At 61.5% G+C, this 17188-nt stretch overlaps 1 protein-coding gene across 1 annotated transcript; it reads left to right on the top strand.

The window, feature by feature from the left end:
* Window positions 1-77: 77 nt before the first annotated feature.
* Window positions 78-15517, top strand: SUSD3 (sushi domain containing 3). The gene is made up of 5 exons (XM_035028996.1): window positions 78-166; window positions 10824-11012; window positions 11390-11534; window positions 12122-12277; window positions 15075-15517. Exons 1-5 carry the CDS (start codon window positions 79-81, stop codon window positions 15268-15270), a joined length of 774 nt encoding a protein of 257 aa, XP_034884887.1. The 5' UTR covers window position 78; the 3' UTR covers window positions 15271-15517.
* Window positions 15518-17188: the final 1671 nt, after the last annotated feature.

Below are 17188 nucleotides of genomic sequence, written 5' to 3'. Positions count from 1 at the left end.
CCGGGGGGCGTGTCCAGGACTGCCCCGCCCCTCGGGCTCGGGCCCCGCAGTCCCCGCAGAGCACCGCCGAGCGCAGGGATGCCCGGGGCGGCCGCGACCCCTCGCCGTAGGGCGAGGCCCGGGGAGCGCGCAGGGGACGCGGAGCCCGCCCCGGGGAACCGCACAGGTGAGCGCTGGGACTGCGGGCCACGGGCGGGGCTCTGCACCCATTTCACGGACAGGGAAGCCGAGAGGCGGGCGGCATGGCGGAGGCGGGGAGGGGGTGCGCACAGCCGCGGGCGCAAGGGCGCACAGCCGGGTCCGGGACGGCCCCCAGCCGGACAGCCGCCCGAGAACGCGCCTCCGCGACCCTCTCGGCCGGCCCAGCCGGCGCCCCAGCAGAGCCGAAGCCCGACTGCAGGTGGTCCGAAACCAGGCGGCGGCGCGCAGCCGCCCACCCGCCCAGGTGCGCGCCCTCTCCCGGCGCGGCCGGCTCGGTGCCGGGGAAGCCGGCGCGGCGGACGTGGGGAGCCCGCCTGTCTTTGCGGGGACGTGCTCCTGGCTGGCCCCCCAACCCCACTTCACAGGTGGGGAAACTGAGCCTGGAGAGCGAGCCTGCCCGAGGTCCCGCGGCTGCCAGCCCCGGGACGAGGCCCGAGGTCTCCGGAAGGAGGCTGGGCGGGCAGTTAGCTTACTTGGTGACTGATTTCGAGAGGGTTTTGACGAGGGTTCACCGTCGGGCTTTGGCTGGGGTGTAGGACCCCCCTCCGAAGGCCCGGGTTTGAGAGCTGGCCTTGCTGCACGAACGCGTCTAAAGCCTAACCCTTGTGGAAGCAGAACCAGATCTCCCAGGGCCTCCCTTTAGTGGACGCTGCCCCTCCCCCTTGAGCCTGAGGGTCTCTGCACACCTGCGCCCCAGGCCAGGGGCAGGATTGGGCTCTTCGCTCTCGTGGAAGGTGGGCCTGGTGGAGCAGCCATGCCGGCCTAAAACAAGGACACCTGCCACGCTGGGGGCCGGCACGGGGCCTGGCGGGCAGCTCGTTCTCCAGTGGGGAAACTGAGGCCCAAGGAGGTAAGTTGCCAGCAGAGCAGAGGTGCTCAGCTTTGGGAAGCAGGAGCTGAGACCTGCCCCTGGCTGGGTGGTTCCCGAGGACCCTGTGGTTTTGTTGCAGCGCTGTCTGCCTGCGAAGCTGGGTGTTGACCAAGAGGTGGAGGGACTTGCGCAGCGGGGTGGCGGGGCCCTGCTGTGTTTGCATACAAAAGACTGCTGAGAACTCAGCGTGGGGGGGGGGGGCTCTCAGGGGCCAGTCCCTGCCCTCTGGGCCTGCCCCACCCCTGCTGATCAGCTACAGCTCAGCCTTCTCCTGGACAAGAGCCCTGGGGAGGGGGCGCTCCCAGCCCTTGAGTCCTCCTCCAGCATTTGGGTCGGAAGCCCCCTCTGACTGCGATGCGTCTCTCTGCCTCTGGCTTCAGTTTCCCCTTGTGCTAAGTGGTGGACATTGTTTACCTGCCCCCAGGCTGTGGACAGGCCAGGCAGAGTGGGGTGGGGGGGCTTGTGCACCCACCCTGGCCATGGTCGTTCTGCTACCGGGTAACATGTCCATCCAGACTCCACCATTCCCCGGCCCCATGGCCCCGGTCTTTTGAGCTGTGAAATGGGTGCCCTCTTGTCCCTGTGGGGTTGTGAAGGGATGTGTGTGGGGTCTTTTGGAGACACTTTGGCACTCCCTGAAACATAGCAGTGGGGGGTGTTTTTGCTGCAGTCGTAGAACGGACACATTACTCTGCTTTCCTGAGGGTAGGTGTTGAAGTCCAGCTGCGTCCTGGGGTCCAAGTTCTTCCCCCATTGCCCATGTGTGGCTGGCGAAGGGCCGGTGGGGGAGGCTGGCCCAGAGCAGGGGCTTAAATGATTGTTGAGTGGCTGACTGGGTCCTCAGCCCACCACGGAGGCCACCCTTCCACTGCCCACAGGCCCCCGCTGGCTCTGGCCCTGGTCCCAGGGCAGCTCCAGCAACTCCCTGATGGGGGAGATTGTGTAGGAACGCAGCCCTGTAGGAGGGACACAGGGTTCCAGCAGCCGGAGGTGACCCCCCCCAACCTCTGGAAGGCCTTGAAGGAGGGGCCTTGGAAGGGGGCAGCAGGAGGACCCAGGATGGTGAGGGTGTGCCCTGGGCGGCACCCCTACGGCCCTGCCGTACAGCTGACCTGCGCCCTCTCCTTCACAGAGGGGAGACTGAGGCTCGGGGCACGCTGTGGGAATCCAGATGTAGCCTCTGTTCCCCCAAGGCCAGCTCGGCCTCCTTCCAGGTGCGGGCAGAGCCTCGATGTTCTCCCCTGAGAGGGTGGGAATCAGCCTGGTTCTGCTCTGGAAGACTGTATTCCGCTGGTGTGAGCTGGCCGGCCAGCCGCCAGGGAAGTCCCTGGGTGACCCGTCTCCACCGTGGCCGAGGTCCGGCCCGCCCTCCACGGGGAGAGGAGACGTGCTCCCAGAGGGCGAGTTTCTTGCCTGAAGACACACAGGGCTGTGGGCCTCCCACGTGTGGCTGCCCCCTGCTGGGGTCGGGGGGGGGGTCCCACCCTCCACAGAACACCTGTGTGTGTGCAGGTCACCCTTTTAAACTCTTCTCCTCAGGTTTCCCTCTCCATTTGGGGGAAACAGACTCAGAGCAAGAAGCAACCCCCCAGTGGTGCAGAGACCCAGGCCCACGATAGGCTGTCCCTGCGGCCTGCCTCCCCCATCTCCAGTGTTCCTCTGGCAGAAATGGGAAAGGTAACTTATTTACCTGGGGCCCCCGCAGGTGAGGTCAGGGTTTGAGGGCAGCGTGGTCTCCAGGAGGGAGGATGGGAGGGGCGGGCCTGTGGTCCAAGGTTCCTGATAAAAGATTAACAAGAGAGGCTTATTCTTCACCCTGCTGGCCATGCGGGCTGGGCGGGGGAAGCACCTGAGTCAGGCCCTGCTCCCTTCAGTGTGCGAGGGGGGGTCGGCTGGAGATGCGGCCATTCAAGGGCAGGTCTGCCCTTCACTGTCCAGGGAGCCCACGGGGTTTGGTTTGGGTTTGTGTCTTCTTTGCAACAATTGCATTCACTGTGTTTTTCCTCCTTTAAGATATATTTGGGCATAGCAAAAAAGAGACAGGGAGAGATGCCATAAAGGGCCTGAGGAACAATGCAGCAAAGGCTGAGGGGTGTGTTGGTCTAGCCAGGGAGGGGCTGGGGGTGCAGCGTCCAGTGTCTGGGCCAGTCGAGGGGGGAGGGCCGTCCAGGGGCCGGGGTATCTGAGGGTTTTCAGCGGGAACGGGAGAAGATGGGATTTGCCTCTTAGACATCAAGGGAGGGGCTGTTGGTGGGCCAGTGAGGGGCCCGGGGGTCTCTGGGCTGGGGAGGGGTCAGTGAGGGCTGTGAGCAGAGGCTGAGTTTACAGTCTCGGGGACACGGCTGCTGGAGCCAGCTGGCCGAGCCGCCAGGCCTTGGTGACTCCTCAGGATGTCTCTGGGAGGGGGTCTTGAGTAGGTGTGTCCGAATCCCCAGTAGCCCTTTGGCATGTGCCACCTCCCTGCCCTGTCCTGGCTGTGTGTCACGAGTCCTGTGGAAAGTCTTGTGTCGACCCTGCCAGTGGACACCCCGGGGCCTTGGGTAGACGCTGGTGGACCTTAGCTTCCTCGTCTGGAAAACGGGCTCAGCCCAGGGAAGGGATGCAGGAGACCCCTGCACTGGCCAGAGCCAGCGGGGGCCTGTGGGCAGTGGAAGGGTGGCCTCCGTGGTGGGCTGAGGACCCAGTTAGCCACTCAACAATCATTTAAGCCCCTGCTCTGAGCCAGCCTCCCCCACCGGCCCTTCGCCAGCCACACATGGGCGATGGGCGAAGAACTTGGACCCCAGGACGCAGCTGGACTTCATCCCAGGGAAGGGATGTAGGATACTGGGGCTGGGAGGGGGGGCAGGTGGAGGTGTCTTGGGTACCATGGACTAGAGGGTCAGAATGAGGCAGTGAGCCCCTCCCAGGGGACAGTTTCTGAGCTCCAGGCGCAGTTCTAAGGTTTCCATGGGGTGGTCCTCCTCTTCTCGTGAGCCTGGGGGGCAGGTCACCCCGTTTTGCAGATGGGGACATGGAGTCTGAGCGAGGACCTGGGTCTGGGAGACGGTGGAGCCGAGTCTGACCCTGTGGAGAGGCCCTGAGGTTGGGGGCTGGGCGCGTTCCCACAGAGCAGGAGCCCTCCTGCTTGTCCTCCGCCTCCCCTCCAGGCTCTGGGCTTACGGGGGCCTGAGCTCCCAGCCTGGCCTCCTCTGCAGGACAGGCTGTGGGCAGGGCTCCTCACCCACCCCTCACTCACCAGGATTATTTCCTCAGGCCTGTGTTTTTAAGTGTTCAAGCAGCACACGTGTGCTGGTGGCTCGGCTCCCCCGCTCTGAGGGGTACGAGCTCCCCTCGCTGCCAGGAAATGCAGATTCTGAGGCCACAGGGCTGGGGAGGGGGCCAGGACCGCTCTGAGTCTCGGAGCCTCGCGGGGTGAGCCCCACATCCTTTTTCCCGTCTTGCGTTGGGGGTGCGCCGTGGAGGGTCTGCAGGTCAGCGCAGCCCCTTCCCCGCTCTGACGCCCCTCATCTCCCACCGTCACGGCTCGGAGCACTTGGGGAGGAGCACTGCCAGGTGGTGAAACCGAGGATGGGCACCCTGGCCCCGGAACTGGCCGCAGCACAGGATGTGACTGTTGACACAGGCCCTGCCCCCAACCCTGTGCACACGCCAGGGCGCGCTGTGTCCCAGACGGCAGTCGTGGTTTCCCTGCTGGGGCTGCACTGTCTGGGGCAGGCCCGCCAGCCCCCGGCCCGCTGCCGCACCTACAGGTGGGTCCCAGGCCCAGAGCGGCGGAGTGATGGGGTCACCCAGCTGGTCGGGGGCGGTGCAGAGCCGGCTTGCTGCCTGCTTCCTGGGGCCGGCAGAGCCCGAGGGGTAGGGGTCTGGGCTGGGCCTTGGGGGGCAGAGTGGGCCACCCGGTTACATGCAGCAGTGACGGTTGCTGGGGCGCTTTCCCCGGCTTGCCTCGGACATACCTCAGAGTTGAAGGGATTTGTTACCACGCCTTCCAGCTTGACCCTGACCCTGGACCTTTCACCAGCGGCTCCATCCCGGGGACACCTGGCCTTCTTGAGAAAGTTCTAGCTGTACAGACCGGGTGCGGGGGCTGGGCAGACCCGGGCAGACCGCTGCGAGCACCCTCAGGGCTCAGCCCCCTCCCCTCGCCGAGGGCCATGCTGGGCGGTACTGAAGGAAGCTGCGGAGCCACACAAGAATGCAGAAGTGACAGCTCTAAATCGGGGTCTGGCAAGTGTTGGGGCCTGGTGACCCTGCGGAAGGGGCCACGTGGCTGGCCTGTGGCTGCCACGCTCTATCTACCCGCTTCCAAACTGCCCTGCCCGGAAGGTCAGCAGGAGTCCAGGTCCAGGGATCCTGGTGGGGGCCGCTGACTCCGGGCATCCTTCCATTCATTCGTGACTGCGTTGATTCCCTCCCCCATGGCCGTCTTCGGGGCAGAGCTTGGTCAGTTAAGAGCTGACTCTGGATTCAGAGTCTGCGTCCCACTGGGGACCCCCAGGCCAGCAAGCGTGAGTGGGAAGCGTCCAGGTCCGGGCACAGGGCAGGTGGTGTGTACACGCCCTTCCATCCCCTGCCTGCCCTGGTAGGCTAGTCTTTTTAATGTTGGCCAAGCCAACAGGCCAAAAACAATCCCTCGCATTTTAACTTTGCATTTCTTTGATTGACAGAAGTACTTTCCTGAAATTGTTTGGGAGCTTTATTGAGATATAATTCATGTTCCATATGATTCACCCATTTGAAGTATACGATATTTAACATGTGCGGCTTGGTGGCTTGTGGTACATTTGCGGATCGGGCAGCCCTCACCACGGTCCGCTTTAGCACGCTTTCATCGCCCCAGAACGAAGCCGTGCATGCCGTGGCCGGCTCTTCCCCGCCCCTGGCTAAGCCGCTTTCCTTCTGAGGATTGGCCTCTTCCGAGCGGTTCACAGAAATGCAGTCGGACCACGTGAGGTTTGGTGGCCGCTCGCCGCACGGTGGGTCAGTGCCTCTCTCCTTTGATATTCCGGTGTGGCTTGTGCTATATGCCGTTTATCCGTTCATCCGTTGGCGGACACGAGGGCAGTTTCTCCGTTTCGGCTGTTGTGAATAACGCTGCCGGGAACGTGTGTGTACAAGTCTGTGTGGATGTGTCTTCATCTCTCCGCTCGGGAGCTGGGCGGGGCGTCGCGGCATCACGTGCTGAGCGCTGACTCTCCGTGTGAGTGCTGGGTGCCCGCCTGCCGCGCGAGGCCTCGGGTTCTCCACACCCCTGCTACACCCGCCACCCTCTGTCTCACATACGGGTGCTTGTGGATGTGAGACAGTCCCTCCCTGACCTGATTAGCGCTTTCCTGAAGGCGACGGATGCTGAGCATCTTTCCATGGGCCACTGGTCTATCTGTAGAGTCCATCCAGATCCTTTGCCCATTTTTAAATTTGGTTCCCTTTTATAATTCAGTATAATAATTTTTTAGGGGTTCCTGGGTGGCTCAGTCGGTTTGGCGTCTGCCTTCGGCTCAGGTCATGATCTCAGGGTCCTGGGACTGAGCCCTGCGTCGGGCTCCCTGCTCCGCGGGGAGTCTGCTTCTCCCTCTGCCCGTCCCCCTGCTTGTGCTCTCTCTCTCTCTCTCTGTCTCTCTCTTGCTCCCTCTGACAAATAAATAAATAAAATCTTTTAAAAAATTAGTAACAATTTTTGCATTCTGAATACAATCCCCTTACCAGAGGTGCGATTGGCAAATGGTCTCTCGTGCTCTGTGGCTTGTCTTTTTACTTTCTCGATCCTGTCCTTTAAAGCACAAACGTTTTTCATTTCGATCAAGTCCCGTTTATCTGTTTTTCGCTTTTGTTGTTTGTCTTTTGGTGTCGTATCTGAGAAATCATCGCCTGATCCAAGGTCAGGAAGATTCACCCCTCCGCTTTCCTCTAAGAGTTAGCTCTTATATTTGGGTCTGTGATTCACTTCACGTTAGTTTTCATGTACGGTGTGAGCAGAGGGCCAGCTCTACGTAGCACGTGGGTATTGTCGTCCCAGTACTGATTGCTGGAGCACTGCGCTCGTCCCCCCGAGTTGTCTTGGAACGCTTTTCGAAACTTGCTTCGCTGTAAATACGAGTTTATTTCTGGGCTCTCAGTTCTGCTCCATTGGCCTCAATGTCTGTCCCTTTGTCACTGTAGCTTTGTGGAAAGTTGTGAAATAGGAAACTGTGAGTTCTCCAACTTTGTTCTTTTTCGAGATAGTTTTTGTGTGGGCTCCATCTGCAAGTCCTTCTGAATTTTGGGACCAGCCTGTTGGTTTCTGGGGGGCGGCAGCTGGGACTCTGGTAGAGGCCGTGTTGTGTGCAGATGAGTGGAGGCTAGCGTCGGTCCCCACTGGGTCCGTCTCCCGGTCCGAAGGGGTGGGCGGCTTCCCCTTCGTTCAGGACCTTTATTTCCGCCAACAATGTCTTAGAGTTTCCAGGATTTGAGTTTTGCCCTTCTTTTGTTCAGTTTATCCTACGTAAGTAAGTGGGATTGCCGTCTCCGTCTCACATCCAGGCTGTTCACGGCCGCTGTGCTGAAATACACGGATTTCCGTGTGTCAGTCTTGTCTCCTGCGGCCCCGTGGGAATTGCCTATTGCTTTCTGCAGGTTTTTACTAGATTCCTGGGGATTTTTCTAGATCCAAGATCATGTCATTGGATGGTGAAGTTTTGCTTCTTCCTTTCCGATGTGAATGCCTTTTATTTAATTTTTTTTTAACTCATTGCCCTACCCCTGGTTCTTAAGACATTTGTTTTTCTGTTCTGAGTGCCCCGTACTTTTCTGTTGTGACTTTGGACCCTGTTGTTGATGCGTAAGTGTGGTCTATGCGGGAGAGGCAGCCCTGCTATGCTGCGGTGTTACTTCTGGGCCCCTCCCCGTGGCGTCCGCCACCTCCGCAAGATCGGTGTCCTCGCAGAAAAGTGGGGATAAGGACTCCTCTGCGCTGTCCCCTGGGATGCTTATGAGTGCTGCACCAGGCCAGGAGTGAGGGTGCTTTCTGACCGGAACATTCTATGAGAGCTGCATTGCTGGTGGTGGTGGGGACGCTGGTGATGGACACCTGCACACGGGGAGGCCCAGCACTGTCCAGCCTTGCTGTGCCTCAGTTTCCCCATCTGTGAGGGAGTGAGGGACAGCCCTGCTCACGGGCACGAAGCACCCATTAGGTGCCCAGCGTCGTCTGAGCTGATCCGGGAGTCAGCCCCCCAACAAAGTGCACAAAGCATAAGGCCCCCGGCTCACATTTTCCCCCACATTGCAGCCTGTGGGCCCCCCTCCAGGTTCCCGGTGGGGCCGAGCACTTGCAGCCCGGCAGAGCCCAGCCAGGCGCCGTCCCTCACGGTCACTGCGCACAGCCAGGGGTCGGGCAGCCACGGCTCCTGCTGTTTTCCTGGTGGGCGGAAGGCCTGGCTCTGCCCCCCACAGGGCCGATGCTCAGGCCGCTGCCCCCTTCGCAGCCTCGCCCTCACAGCGTGACAACGGGTGGCCTGGCCTCCCCCTGCACGGGGCTGGTCGTGCGCAGACATGTGACGCGCTGTGCGGGGGGTGTGTGTGCGCAGCTGTGGCCGGTCCGAGGAAGAGCCACTGCCCTGGCCCATCCTGGGTGTGCTCGGCCCTCACAGCCTGTGTGAAGCGGGGTGCTGAGAGGGGCGCTCCAGCTCCCTGCAGATGTCCTGGGTATAGATTTTAAAAGCACAGCCCACAGGGTTTGCTGGTGAATTGGCCGTGGATTGAGAAAAAGAGTCGGGGAGGGCTCTAAGTTTTGGGGCTGGAGCAAGTGAAGGAGGGAGGCCTGGTGCTAACGTCAGAACACGGGGAAAGCCACGTGATGAGCAGGCTGGGGAGTGCAGGAGCTTGGCGGGTCATGGCATGCCAAGTGGGCCGCAGAACGTCACGCCTGGCGCCTCCCCTGGGCATTGGCTGGGTGCATGTGTCTGTGTGCACACATGTGCATGCACGTCTGCACACGTGTGTGTGCGCGTGCTGTGCACGCACACGTATGGGCGTATGTGTGTGTGCATGCATGCCAGTGTGCATGTGTGTCTGGGCACACGTGTGTCTGTGTACATGTATGTTTGCGTGCGTGTGTCTCTGGGCACATGTGTGTCTGCATGCATGTCTCTGCACACTTATGTTTGTGCATGCGTGTCTCTGCCTGTGTGTGCGTGTGTCTTGCACACATGTGTATCTGTGTGCATGTGTGTGTCTTGCATGCATGTGTATCTTGCATACGTGTGTGTCTCTGCACGTGTGTGTCTGTGTGCACACGTGTGTTGAGAAGCTGGCCTGGAGCCACCTTGCCTGGTTCCGAATCCCTGCCCTGTGACCTCGGGAAGTGACTTAACCACCCTGTGCCTCGGTTTGCTGACCTGTCGGGTGGGGAGAATGGCAGCTCCCCAGGAAGGTGCTGTGCAGATTGATGTGTTAATGCATGTAAGGTGTGGGTTCAGCGTCCCGCACGCAGTAGGCTCCAGGGAAGTGCCAGCTATTGTCGTTGTGGTTATTTTATACAAGTGCTGTGATTGCTGCTTCATTCAGCCTGTCTCTGTGCCCTCACGTAGGGCAGCATGGTGGCATTTGTCGCCAGGATGTTCCTGGATTCCCTGTCCCGGCCCCACAGCAGGGTACATGGTGGTTTCCAACCCCCACTCTTCTGCGTACGCTTGGGAGCGAACATCCTGGTGTAGAAATCCTGGCTGCAGATTCGTCGTCTTTCCTTTGGCTAAATTCTTGGAGGATACACACGACACAAGGCTCTTAACATTTTCCCAGACTCGTCCAGGGAGGTTTGGATCCGCACCCACCAGCCGAGTCCCAGAGCGGGTGTTCCGGGCCCTAGGACCTTCGCCGTGGGTCTTTTTTCTCTTCCTTTTTACCAGCGTGAGGGGGGAAGACTAGCTCTCCCCAGCACTGCAAGGACTAGTGTTCTTTCCTGTGCTTGGCTCCTTGCATTTCCTCCGTGAGGGGCTGCGTCCCACATCAGCCGTTCCTGTTCACAGGGACGTTCCGTTTGTGTGGGTGTGTGCGATCGCACATGGGTTGAACCTTTGTCCTCTGTTCTCCAAATATCTTTTCCTGTTTCTTCCATTATTGGAAGTTTTCCTGTTTACTCTTCACACTGTCCACACTGTCCCTCCCTTTTTTCTGGACTCTGCCTTCAGAGCTATGCTTAGATGCTAATTATGTGCCGTTGACCCTTGAACATCACAGGGTCATGCAGCTGATATTCAGCTGTAACTTCAGGCTCCCCCAAAACTTTACCACTGCTGGCTCCTGGTGACCGAAGCCTCACCGATCACACCAGCAGTCACTAGACATGTAGCTTGTGTGTTAGATGTGTTACGTACGGTGTTCTTACAGTAAAGGGAGCGGGAGAGAAGCAAACGACGTTGGGAAAGTCGCGAGTAAGGGAAATACGCGGACAGTTCTGTCCTGTAAAAAGTCCCGTATCAAGTGGACCCGAGCCGTTCAAACCGTGTTCAAGGGTCACCTGAATTTGCCTTTATTGTCTTCTGACACAAAGTTACGTTTTCAACACCGTGGTCTTCAGAACCCCTAGAGTTCGCTTACTGTGGGGATCCGCTCTGCGTCTGTCTCTGGGCCACCGGCCGGATGGCTGCCACACCCAGTGGTCTGGGCCGTGGGACCTTCTCTGGAGCGTCACGCGGCTGGCGGGGCTCCTGCCCACCCTCCGCCCGCCAGGATGGGGTCCTCACGCCATCTCTCCTCTTTTCTTCCCTAGGCGCATGCGCACGTGTGTGGCCACCCCCACGGGGCACCCTCCAAGTCCTCCGCGGCAACGGCACTTCTGTGGGGACCGTCATCGTGTTCCACTGCCCCTCAGGCCACCAGATGGTTGGGTCCGGCCTCCTGACCTGCGCCTGGAAGGGTAGTGCCGCCGAGTGGTCCTCCGTGATCCCCGTGTGCAAATGTGAGGCCTGCTCCCCCCAGCCTTTGAGCCCTTCCGGAAAGTCACCTGAGACGGCCCATAGGCTCCCAGAGGGTTGTGCCGGCTTGCGACCTTGTGGAAGCAGGCCGTGGGCTGTGTGCAGGCATCTGGGGCCCAGGCTGCAGCGTGTGGGGACCAGGGACCACCACTGACCTCGCTGTCAGAGCTGTTTCCAGTGTGCAGCTGTGAACTCCTACACACCCTCCAAAGCCCTGCCCGAACACCCCTTTCTTAGAGGGCAGTGTTCCCTGATAACCCCACCGACAACACTCTGCACAGCTCCCACCACCCCCACGGGATAGGGCTTGCTGAGGGCCTCGGCAAGCCCCGCGCAGGAGGTGGCCTTATGTCCCTTGCAGCTGTGCCGCCGTACGAGACCTTTGGCTTCAAGGTGGCCGTGATCGCCTCCATTGTCAGCTGCGCCATCATCCTGCTCATGTCCATGGCCTTCCTCACCTGCTGCCTCATGAAGTGCATGAAGAGGAGCGAGCAGCCGTCCGACAGGTACGCTGGCCCTGCGGCCCCCGCCCCCCGCTGCCAGGGCCCAAGGCAGAGGCTCCTGACAGGCACCCGCTGTCCGCGCCGGGGCCTCCTGCGGGCGTGTGGGGACGCGGGGGCCGCCCCGGCTGCTCAGGGAACTGAGCCAGGCGCTGCCCCGGGGCGCCCGGGGTCTCTGCATCCCACGGCTCACGGAGCCTCACGGCCGTGTACACAGGGCTGGTCTGGTCCTGACCGGGCCGAGCACGCGGGGCTGGTCTGGTTCTCCCTCAGTCTGGGCCGGCTCGCGGCTTGCGCCCTGCTGTGCCGGGCGAGCAGGGCTGACCGGCGATGGTGAGTTTTCGCCGGCGGCTGGAAGGCTGACCCACCGCCACTTTCCTTCTTCACCGTAACGTAGCCTTTTCTGTATGTTTCTTACTCTAAAATATTTACAACGTGCAAGCTGCCATCTGACCCCTCTGTGCGCGTGCGATTCAGGGCTCGGTGTTCGGCTTCCGCTGGCGCCAGCCATCTCTAGAGCTTCCGGCCACAGCAGCAGAGCCGCCCCGAAGAGGTTTTGGTGTCCTGAGCGTCCTTCCCCAATCTCTCCCCAGGGCGACCCAGCTGTGGCTCCAGCTGAGAGCCGGGGACTTGGAGACGGCGCCGGCGGCCTACCTCGGCCTCAAGGGTCTGAACAACAGCAACAGCGGCGGCGGCAGGGAGCCGGGGGGCCGGCCTGGCCAGGCGCATGACAACTACAGTTTCACCACGTGCGCACGGGGCGGCGAGGGGGGCACCGGGGCAAGGGCGGGGGGCCTGGCCTGGTCAGGGCTCTGCCACCCCACACGCTGCTCAGGCTCACCTGGGCCTCAGCTCCCACCCCTGCGCCGGCGGCCGGTGGTCCTTCTAGCCCTGGGTCCAGGCCCCGCACCTGAGGCCTTTATCCTGGGAGTTCAAACCTGCAGAGGCGTGAGCTCCCTTCCCGAGGGCCCAGCAGGGCTCCCTGTCTCTCACGCTTCCTGCACACATGCACACACTTTCTGAGATGTTACAAGGACGTTCTCTGACGTCCCATTCTCTGACTCAGGGAGCCCAGTCGAGGCGGCACGTGGGCTGCAGAGAGAGCACCTCCCAGTGTCGCTAGCTTTGAGCGTGTGCCCTCTGACCCCGAGGACAAGTGGCACTGGCGGCTGGGGTCTCTGGGCGCCGTAAATGGCGGCATTGCCTTTTGCGGGCTCTGGGCCTGTGGTCCCACAGAGACCATGTCCTGGGCCGCCAGGCTTCCGCACGGCCACACTCGGGCTGCGTCTCTGCGAGGTGCCCCGTGGTGGCGCAGGTGCGGATCACAGACGCGGGTCGGGCTGGCGCCCCGCGGGCACGCAGGCTGGGGTCTCTGCGAGGGGCCACTCTGCTGCCCCCACGACCTCTGACCTGTGGCCCGGGGCCCACTGCGCCTCCAGGGAAGGGGTGGAGGGCAGCACTCAGAAACGGGGCTGGCTGCCCTTTCCCTCCGCCTGTCCCCACCTGATGGCCATGCCGTGTGGTGGCCGCTCGGCCCTCGGTGTCCTCGCTCCAACAGTGAGGGTCTCGGCTGGGCCGGGGGGAGGGCTCCGTGAGTGCCGGCCATCACCGTTCTCCCTGCTCTTGTGTCTGAGGCACAGATGAGGACACTGAGGCTCAGGAGACGGCGCCCCACGTGGGCTTGGCGTGGCTGTCGGGTCCCGTGTCTGCGAGCCGCGTGCTGGGCCTGTGGGAAGGGGTCAGTTTCCCGTCCCCTCCCTGGAGCTCCAGATGCACCTTAGGTCCCACAGCAGGCGTACATCGCGGTGGTTCGGCAGAGACGCTGCCTTGCGCCCTTTCCACCGCCACGCCACGCCGTGTTGCCCTGGCGTCCGAGGCCCCCGAGCTTCACCCCAAATGCTCCACCCACTGCACTCGGGTTTGGGTGAATGTCTGCTTACATCGAGTGGTTTTTCTTTTCCAAGACGACACTTGGGGCCATCCTGGGAATGGCCTGTTGGGGCCAAACGGTCTGGATGTTTTTCTCTCCACGTTCCTCCTCCCGTAGCACGAGCTGGGCCGCGCCTCCGGGTGTCCTGATCTGTCGTCCGCTGGCTTACTCAGCAGGTGCCGGCTTCCCGCTCACAGGCACCTCCTCGGTTCACGCTGAGGAAGAGCGTCTCCCACACCTTTGGTGCCGCTGGCATTGCTGGCTTTATTGCGGGCTCCTCTGCTGAGTGACTGGCTGGTGACCGGCCAGTCCTGGCAGCTCTGTGTGCCTGCCTGCGCAAGAGAACCTCACCCGCCCGCTGCAAGAGCCTTCCTCCTCGCTCCAGCCGTGTTGCACGGTCTTGGCTAGCGCATCCCCTTCTCCAAAAGCCACATCCCCTCGGCAGGTTTCAGAGCTTTTCGGTCACCCCCGCCGGCGGCGCCTCCTGCTTACAGACCTGTGGCGGACTGTCCTGTGTCCCGGCTGGGGAGCGCGCCGGTGCAGGGGGGCAGGAATGGCTGCCTCTCGGATGTGCCCTCCTGGGCAAGGCCCCGGTGCCTGGCGGCTCCCACCGCGGGCGGTAAAGCCGTCTCTAGGAGGTGGGGTGTGCCCTTGACCTTGCCTCTGCTTCCTGGATGCTTCCCGGCTCTCCCACCGTGCCAGACACTCTTCTAACCTTGGGGGATGGGGGGTGCATTGTTTTCATCCCATTTTAAGAAGCCTGTCCAGAGTCACACACAACTACTAAGTGTGAAGCTGGGTTTGAACTAAGGCTGTCCATAGACTTGCCTGCTAAGCAGTCTTTCCTCTCCACTAATTAATTAATGGATTCACTTACTCATTGAACTAAAAGATAACTTCTTAATTCCTACTATTTCCTAGAGCTTTTCTGAGAATTAGGTGTGAGGGGGAGCAGAGATGGGGGGGGCGCTTCCTGGAGGAGGTGATGCCTGAGGTGAACAGATTGGGAGAGCCTGCATTGTGGGGGGAGGAGAGAGACAGTATCTTAGCCGGGGGGTGGGGGGGATGTGCACAGCCTGCAGGGAGCAGTGCACCAGTGTATGCAGGAGAGGGGCCCGTGGGTGGGGGCAGGGTCTCACCAGCCTGCAGAATGGGTTCCTTTGTGGGTTGGGGCTGGCATGCCCAAGGGAACTGAAGATGCAGACGGGCGATCTGGGCCCAGACCACCAGAGGACAGCCTGCCAGGAGCAAGGGTGTCTCCCTAGACATTCCTGGGACCTCTGTGTCCCTTCTCTGCCCGGGGCAACCAGGCCAGGCAAGGAAGTCTGGCCCCTGGGGTTTATGCACACTCTGAGTGAGCCCCCTTCCTCAGCACCACCCCAAGAAGTCCCTTCCCACCTTGGAAGGTGGGCATGCTGCTTCTTGGACCAGGTACCTCGTACAGGTGTGGGGTCTGAGGCCCAGGCAGGGGCACTAGTGGAGGGACCTCCTCAGACTCAGGGCAGTTCTGAGCCTGCCCCAAGCCCACGGAAGGCCAGGCCCCATGGGCCCATCATGGGGTCAAGGTTACACGGGGTACCTGCTCTTCTCCCAAGCCTTGCCTCCTCTTCCTGCAGGGACCTGGGTGAGGGCACCAGAGAGCTGGCTGGCATGGCCCACAGCGTGGACAAGGACCCCTGGACCACCAGTTGTCCTGCGGGCTCACCCCATGCCCAGGTGATGGTGCACACAGCGGACCTGGGGGGTGCCCCGCCTGCCTCCTGGCCCACTGCAGGAATGTCCAGACAGCACATGGCCTACATCCCGGGGTGACTGAGGCAGAGTCCGGAGACTGCCCTCCACACGGGGAGGACCAGGCCCACCCCACCACCAGCCACCTACATCTCGACCTGTGTCCAGCTTGCGATGGGTCAGTGAAACCAGCTTCCGGGTTTAGGGATCCCTCAGGGAGCTGGGCTGGGGACTCCAAAGGGCTGTTCTGTCCCAGGGGAGCCCAGCTGGACAGCTTTTGTAGATGGGCGTCCTTGGATCCACCACTGAGGTTCTGGGACCACATGCAGCCCCCGCCCTCCCCCCCCGCCCCCCGGCTGGCTCCTGTAAACAGACTGGGGGACGTTTCAGCAAATCTCACTTTGCATGGTGGAGAGGGAGCAGGGACCCGGCTGGGCGCTGCATCTGTTCCCTGCAAGTAGCCATGAGGGGAGAGGGGTGTGAAATAAACAATTCTAACACTGGAGAAACGAAGGCGACAACTGCTGTCTCAATTTCCTGTGTCTCTGTAACAGAACGTCAAGCAGGTTTTCCTTGAGGGTGGAACAGCTCTCTTAATTGCTCCGGGCTCGCGGGCTCCTGGTGCTGGCCGTCTCCAGTGGCCTGGATCTCCTTGCACCCTGGTAGCTGGTGTCCACGATGAGAGTCCTGAGTGCAAGCCTTGCCCTTCGGGGGCCTGGGAAGTCATGCCTGATCACGGCCGTTGCTTTCCACCTACTGAGGGGGGGCAGCTGGACTCCCCTTCTGCGAGGCAGGAGGACCAGGCAGGGGTGGACACCTTCAGAGCCATCCTGGTGCCCCCCCAACCCACAGCTGCTCAACCCCAGTCTTGTCAAAGCAGTTCCATGACAGGCTGCCCTGTGGCCTTGATCCCGTAGAGGGGGACGACGATGTGGTCGCAAACGGCTCTTATGGGGCTTGAGCAAGTCCGCCGAGGCTCTGAGTTCTCCCTGTCTCTCTTCAGGCCCTCTTCAGCCCTAGCGCTTGTCAGGATGAGGTGGTGGGGGACCTGCTGTCAGGGCTTGGGGGTGCCTGGAAGGGGAGGCAGCCGTTTGGAGATCAGCACACCCTCCTCTCAGCCTCGGACTATGGGCTCTGGCTGCCTGGCTTGCGTGACCCTGCCTCACATGCCCGCCACCCCCTGACCTCACTGCTGGTGCTGAGTCCACTGCGGCCACACAGACTGTCTCTCAAGCTCAGGTCATCTGTGCCTGGGCTCCTGCATGATCCTCTTCCCCGCTGTCGACTGCAGCTCTCCCTCACTTCAGCCAGGTGTCTGCTCCGATGTCCATCGCATTCCTTGTGTGCTGCCACGTGACCAATGACCCCGAAACATAGTGGGTCAAAAACAATAATCACTTCTTACCACTCTGTTTCAGGTGGGGTTTGGCAGCGTGGCTCTGGCTCGGGGTCTCTCGTGAGGCTGTGGTCTCACCCGAAGGCTTGATGGGGCCGGGGACCCACTTCCAGGAGATTCCCTCCCGCGTGGGCAGCTGCTGCCGGCTGATGGCTGGGGGCCTCCGCTCCTGCCCACACCAGGCTCTCCGCAGCGCGGCCTGCGTGTCCTCAGCACGTGGGGGCGGCTCCCCCGGAGCAGGTGGCCCAGGAGGGAAGGGCAGAGCCACGGGCACCTTACATCCCGGAGGGCACCCAGCTCACTCCACCACGGGTCACCAGTCACACAGGCCGCCTGGCTCGCTGGGGGAAGAGACTGCAGAAGGGCGTGACTCGGGATGTGAGGATGGTGGGGCCATCTTGGGGGTGGGCAGCCCCTCCAGGAGGCCTCTAGCCTCTTGCTTTTCCTAGCGCTCGGCGCCCCATCCCTCCTTTGTTTTGTCTGTATCAGGGGACCTCTGTTGGGGCAGGGCCCCAGCTTCCCTGTAATAATCTAGCTCTGGGTTGGGCATGCGGGAGGTGTTCAGGAGACATGTGTTGAATGAATGAGAGACTGAAGGAATGA

This window comes from Mirounga leonina, unplaced genomic scaffold, assembly GCF_011800145.1.
Source record: "Mirounga leonina isolate KUSES-001 unplaced genomic scaffold, KU_Mleo_1.0 Mir_224, whole genome shotgun sequence".
Classification (NCBI taxonomy): Eukaryota; Metazoa; Chordata; class Mammalia; order Carnivora; family Phocidae; genus Mirounga; species Mirounga leonina.
This window is presented reverse-complemented; position numbering and strand designations above follow the sequence as displayed.